General features: G+C 43.6%; 1 protein-coding gene across 1 annotated transcript in view; it reads right to left on the bottom strand.

Annotated features, from left to right (window-relative positions):
* SNIP1 (Smad nuclear interacting protein 1) overlaps positions 1-6,688 on the bottom strand; it is a 25,788-nt gene extending 19,100 nt beyond the window's left edge. Inside the window, exons 1-2 of the mRNA XM_012646671.1 lie at positions 6,462-6,688; positions 5,131-5,229 (exon numbers count right to left, since the gene is read on the bottom strand). Coding sequence (XP_012502125.1) covers positions 5,131-5,229; positions 6,462-6,688 — 326 coding nt within the window. The remainder of the gene's footprint in view (positions 1-5,130; positions 5,230-6,461) is intronic.
* Positions 6,689-7,004: the final 316 nt, after the last annotated feature.

The raw sequence follows: 7,004 nt of genomic DNA, 5'->3' as shown, positions 1-7,004 counted from the left end.
TAAACTCCTGGGCTCAAGCGATCCTACTGCCTCAGCCTCCCAAGTAGCTGGGACTACAGGCATGCGCCACCATGCCCGGCTAATTTTTTTATGTATATATTTTTAGTTGTCCAGATCATTTCTCTCTATTTTTTAGTAGAGACGGGGTCTCACTCTTGTTCAGGCTGGTCTCGAACTCCTGACCTGGAGCTATCCACCGGCCTCGGCCTCCCAGAGTGCTAGGATTACAGGCGTGAGCCACCACGCCCGGCCTCAGTCTTCGTTTTACTTAACTGCCAGCAGCATCTATCACTCTGCCCTCAACACACTTCCTTCTTGTGGCTTCAGAGTTACCAGACTCTCTTGCTTTTCTTTCTTTCCAGCCCCCTTTGCTGGTAATGCTGCCACCATTTCTTTACACTGGGTCACCCCAGGATTCAGTCCTTGGTCGGCTGGTCATCTCTCTACACTCGTTTCCTTTGTAATCTCATCTAATCCTAATATTTTATATACATCTACATACAGATGACTTCCAAATGTTTATCTCCAGCCCAGATGTCTCTAATTTCACTGTCCACTCAATATTTCCATTTGGATGTCTAATAGATATCTCAAACACGACACATCTGTACAAGGTGAACAGTGCCCCTAAAACTCATGTCCTTCCTAGAATCTCAGAATGTGACTTTATTTGGAAATAGGGTCATTGTAGATGTAATTAGTTAAGATAGGTCATACTGTAGTGTGGGTCATTAATCCCATGTGACTGGTGCTCCTTTTTCTTTTTTTTCAAACTTCTAGTTTTCTAATTTATTTAAATCATAAATTCTTTTAAATTCTTTATTTTTTTTTGTCCACAGGTCACTGCTGATGTGTATCATTTGACTAGTGTTCTTAATAAGAGACACAGAAGGCCACAGGATGACAGAGGCACAGATTCTATTACAGCAATTACCTCTGGCAAATGAAGTGGAGGTTTTTTGTTGAGGTGGAACAATTTTGGGGATGAGAGGAGTAACCATACACCACAAACACTATACTCTCAGTTTATATTTTATATACTTTTATGTTATTCTAATGAGCATGCAATCAATTTATTTGTTTTCTGGGTTTTTTTGTGGTTTTTTTTTTTTTTTTTTTTTTTTGAGACAGGGTCGCACTCTGTCACCTGGGCTGGAGTACAGTGGCATCATCATAGCTCACTGCAACCTCCAACTCCTGGGCTTAGGTGCTCCTTCTGCCCCAGCCTCCTGATCAGCTGGGACTATAGGTGCACACCACCACGCCTGGCTAATTTTTCTATTTTTGTAGGGATAGGATCTCAGTCTTGCTCAGAGTGGTCTCCAACTCCTGACCTGAAGTGATCCTCCTGTCTTTGCCTCCTAGTTTGCAAGGATTACAGGCTGAGCCACCAACATCAAACTCCTGGGCTCAAGCAATCCTCCTGCCTCAGCCTCCAAAGTAGCTGGGACTACAGGCATGCGCCACCAAGCCCGGCTAATTTTTAAAAAAATTTTTAGTAGAGGTGGGGTCTCATTATGTTACCCAGCTGGTCTTGAACTTCTGGCCTCAAGCCATCCTCCCACCTCAGCCTCCCCAAATGCTACAATTACAGGCATGAGCCACCCACGCCAGGCCTAATATATTTGTTTTGAAAATGGTGATTCAGAGGTAGAAAACAGAATACAGCCGTCCCTCAGTACCCTTAGGAATGGCTCCAGGATCCCCAGACGATAAAAATATCCAAGGATGCTCAAGTTCTTTATATATAACCGTATGCCTTTTCTCCAATTAAGGTAGTAGAAAGTTGGCCAGTCTCTCAAATTCATAGAAAACCCCATTTGCTTAATGCCAGTGTTTCAACTTGCACTCCGTAACAGAGTTTAAGACTGAACTTATCCCTCAAGATTTTATCTGCTCTGACTACTCTTACTCAACACAGTGCTTGAAGTTCTAGCCAGCGTAATAACAAAAGGAAATAAAATGCATATTTTATTGTAAGGAAGAAATAAAACTGTCCCTATCTGTAGATATGATTGTCTATGTAGAAAATCCAAGTAATCTACAATTTAAAAAGCCTCCTAGAATAAATGAGTTCAGCAAGGACACAGGATGAAGATAAACATGCAACAATCAATTATATTTCTACATACTAGTAATGAACGTGTAGACATCGAAATTTAAGATACCACTTATAGGCTGGACGCAGTGGCTCATGCCTGTAATCCTATTTACATTTACACTGGAGAGGCTGAGGTGAGAGGATGCCTTGGGGCCAGGAGTTAGACATCGGCCTGGGCAACATAATGAGACACCATCTCTAATAAAAATTTTTAAAAGAGAGAGGGGGAAAGGGGGAGGGGACGGGTATTTGCATACACAAAGAGTGCATGCGCACCACCCGAAGGATGGACATATTTGAAACTCGGACTTGGGGGGGAAGGGGTTAAGGGCAACATACGTAATCTAAACATCTGTACCCCCATAATATGCTGAAATTAAAAAAAAAAATTTTAAAAGAGGAAATACCTAAGTATAAACCCAACAAAATAAGTATAGGACTTGTATGCTGAAAACTATAAATGCTGATAAAAGAAATCAAACAAGATCTAAATAAAAAGAGAGACATATGGTGTTCATGGATTTGAAGCCTTAAAATAAAAAAGTCAATTCTTGCCCCCAAATACCATTTTAACACAATTCCTATCAAAATCCCAGCAAAAATTTATATAGACAAGACTGTTCTAAAATTTATATGGAACACCAAGGAATTAGAATGTCTAAAGCAATTTTTAAAAAGAATACAGCAGGAGAAATCAGTCTACACAATTTCAAGACTTATATGGCTATAGTAATCAAGACTGTGTGGTACTGGCAGAATGACAGACTTGTTGATAAAGGGAACAGAACAGAGATCCCAGAAACAGACCCACACACATATGCCCGCCTGATTTTTTACAATAAAGCAAAAGCAATTCGGTGTCTCAGTTTATATTTTACATGCCGAAGAGGAGAAAGGTGGCTTTTTTTGGGGGGGCAGACAGAGTCTCACTCTGTTGCCCAGGCTAGAGTGCCGTGGCGTCAGTCTAGCTCACAGCAACCTCAAACTCCTGGGCTCAAGCGATCCTTCTTGCCTCAGCCTCCTGAGTAGGTGGGACTACAGGCATGTGCCACCATGCCCAGCTAATTTTTTCTATATATTTTTAGTTGTCCAGCTATATTTTCTTTCTATTTTTTAGTAGAGACGAGGTCTCGCTCTTGGTCAGGCTGGTCTCGAACTCCTGAGCTCAAATGATCCATCTGCCTTGGCCTCCCAGAGTGCTAGGATTACAGGCATGAGCCACCGTGCCCGGCCGAGAAAGATGGCTTTTCAACAAACGCTGATGCAAGTGGACATTCACAGGCCAAAAAAGAACCCTGACCTAAGTCTCACACCTTATATCACAACAAATTGAAAACAGATCATGGGCTTAAATGGTAAACTTAACCCTGTTAAGAGAATGAAAAGACAAGCTACAGACTAGGAGAAAAAACTTGTAAAACAACATATCCAAAAGGACTGTATCTATAATACATAAAGAAAGAGCTCTTAAAAACTGTATAGTAAACCAGCAAATAATCTAATTGGAAAATAAATATAAAGAGACATTTCACTTGAGAGGTTACATACAGATGGCAAATAAGCACCTGAAAATATATTTAACATCATTAGCCCCAGGAAAATGCAAATTAAAGTCACAATATATCACTCACTACACACGTATCAGACTGGCTAAAATAAAGTGGTAACACTAAACGCTGGTGAAGATACAGAGAAACTGGATCACTCATATATTGCTGGTGGGAATGTCAAATGGTAGAGCCACTGTTACGGACTACATTGTGCCCTCCAAAACTATTATCTTCAAGTACCAAACCCAAATACCTCAGAATGTTAACTAGTTTTGGAGATGAGATTTTTTTTTGTTTGTTTTTGAGACAGAGTCTTGCTCTGTTGCAGGGGCTGGAGTGCCGTGGCGTCAGCCTAGCTCACAGCAACCTCAAACTCCTGGGCTCAAGCCTCAGCCTCCCAAGTAGCTGGGACTACAGGGGCAACCACCACACCCAGTTCATTTTTTCTATTTTTAGTGGAGACGGGGTCTCACTCTTGCTCAGGTTGGTCTCAAACTCCTGAGCGCAAGTGATCCTCCGGCCTCCGCCTTTCAGAGTGCTAGGATTATAGGCGTGAGCCACCACGCCCAGCCTGGAGATCAGGTTTTTAAAGAGTTAATTGAATTAGAATTAGGGTGGGGCCCTGGTCCACTACGGCTGGTACCCTTATAATAAGAGAAAAAGATAGCAGGGATACCTGTACACAGAGGAAACATCATGTAAGGACACAGTGAGAAGGCAGTCATCTGCAAGCCAAGGAGAGGGTTTCTTTAGGAGAAACCAAACCTGCTGACATCTTAACCTTCCACTTCTAATGTTCACACAAAAACCTGTACACAAATATTTGTACAGCAGCTTTAAGTGTAACAGCCCAAACCGGAAACAACCCTGATGTTCTTTAACAGGCAAATGGCTAAATCCATGGTATACCGTGGATTATCACTTAGCAATAAAAAGGAATGAACTACTGATGGACGCAACAACCTGAATGAATCTCCAAAGAATTCTGAGTGAAAAAAGACAACCCCAAAGATTATATACTGCATGATTACATTTATGTAACATTCTTGAAATGACAAAATTATAGAAATGAAGAACAGATTAGAAGTTGCCAGGAGTTATGGAAGGATAAGGTCAGAAAGAAGTGGGTTTAGCTATAAAAGGACATGAGGTATCCTTGTGGTGATGGAAATGTTTTATATCTTGACCGTATCAAGATCACTATTCTGACTGTGATATTGTACTACAATTCTGCTAGATGATGCCATTAGAAGAAGTGGGTAGAGATAACCTCTTGTATTATCTGTGACAACTGCATATGAATCAACAATTATCTCAAAATAAAAAGTTTAAGAAAACAAGCAGAAAAAACAAAGACACACTCAGTTTTTAGGAACCACTGCAGGTACAGGTCAACACACACTCACGCTCTTTAGCTATTATGGGAAATGGCTCTCAATTTGGACCCAGCATCAAAACACCCCAACCCCATTTACCTGCTTCACTTTGACTGTTGAGTGGTGAGGACTTCGGCTTCTCTTACTCCGAGGAGATTTGCTTCTTCTCCCTGAGGACTTGTTTTTCTTTTTGGCTGGGGACCTTATTCAGAGCATGGTACACATAGGATTTTTATCTCAGTTTCCCTTCCCCCATATAAATTAGCTTCAAATATCAGGCTTACCACCTAACACAAACCCACATTTGTGAAGGTCTCTACTGATCACACTAAAAGAGCCAAGAGCTTCACTTTCCTATCCCCTGACGTCTCCCTTGAGCTACAGACCCACATATACAATTGCCTATTGCACCTTCTTACTTAGATAACATAACTCTTGATTCCCAAACCCTCAAAAACCTTTCCTCTCCCATGCCATCTTGCTAACAAGCACCACCACTGCCCAGAAGTCACCACTCTTTTTCCCTCACTAACAACCTCCCCCCATCGTTATCCATCCATTCTGTGGCTCTACTTCCTCCCTATCCCATCTCATTCCTACCATCATTCCTTCTTGATGGCTATACTCCAGCTACACTGGTTTTGTCCCATTCCAATCACACTTAATTCTACTTCACATTCTTTGCACATGCTGTTTCCTCTGCCTGGATCTTTGAGAAGTTGAATTATTCAGCCTCTTAAAGTTGAGACTTATCATTTAGGTCTCAGCTCAAATGGCATCTCTTTAGAGAGGCCTTCTCCCACTTCCCTTCGATCTCTATTGTATTACTGTTTTAACCTATCCCTAATACTCGTTACTAACTGAATCTGTTTTATTTATTTGCTTGTTATCGTCTGTCTTGGGGCTAGAGTATGACCAATTTCTCGAGGGTAAAGACCACCTATCTTGTTCACTCTTACAGCCCCAGTACCTAGAATGGTCTTTAGCATCTAACAGCGCTTTGTAAAACTATGCTGAATGAATGCGAAAAACAAAAAATTTCTCCCCAGAGTTTCTATCACATAGGTCGCCTAGACCTCGACGTGGAAACGTTTAGGGCAGATAACCGGAAAGACAACACCCGCACGCCATTTGTGGGCAGATGGGGAAAATCTCTTAACAGACGATCAGTGCTATCTGCTGGTCCACGCACTGCAAAGTGCTGGGGCCACAAGAATGAACGGGCAGTAGGCTCTTAACACTCAGCTGTAACGCAAGTGACGGGTACCGGAGTAAACACTCTTTAACACAAGCACGGCTGGGTCCCTCCCACCGCCTCAGTATTCAGTCTAAGCAGCTGCGATCAGTATTCGAAACGTGTTTCTGACGCTGACCCTGCCTTCCTTTCTGAATGAGCCCTACCGAAGGCCCATCCTGAGGCGTTTCCTCACTTACCGGCTAACTCCTCGGGCTCGGTTTCCGCGGTGGCCGGGGCGGCCCGGCTCGCCTGCCAGCGGGGACGAGCTACCGCCAGAGAAGTCTGGACGGCGGTGGGCCGGAGGCGCGGCTTCCGGGCTGAGGCGCTCCTGCTTCACCACCACCACCGCCGCCGCCGCCACCACGTCCTCGTCCCGGTGCCTTCGTCGGCTCCCCCGCTCCCGCTCACTCTTCACCGCCTCCATTCTGCGATGTATCAGAGCAAGAGAAAAGAGGTCCGTTGAGCTCCTCTAGCCGAAGGAAATGACGACTTGTCCCCTGGCCTTCCGCTTCCAGGGTGCTTGCTCTCCCAGAAATCCTTGCGTCAGCGAGGTTAAACACGTGACGACCCTCTAGTGGGCGGGTCCGCAGTGACCAGCTTCGGGTGGCGGGGGTTTTGAGTTTTCAAAGCAAACTTCTAGGAAAAAGCAACCCTCTCAGGGCTGTTTATTGCCACTGCTGGGGCTCAGAAAGCAAAATATGGCGCGTTAATATGCTGACCTGAAGAAACGTCAAGGTCTC

Source organism: Propithecus coquereli, unplaced genomic scaffold (genome assembly GCF_000956105.1).
Source record: "Propithecus coquereli isolate 6110/MARCELLA unplaced genomic scaffold, Pcoq_1.0 Scaffold249, whole genome shotgun sequence".
Classification (NCBI taxonomy): Eukaryota; Metazoa; Chordata; class Mammalia; order Primates; family Indriidae; genus Propithecus; species Propithecus coquereli.
The sequence above is the reverse complement of the archived record's forward strand: the minus strand, read 5'-3'. Positions and strand labels throughout refer to the sequence as shown.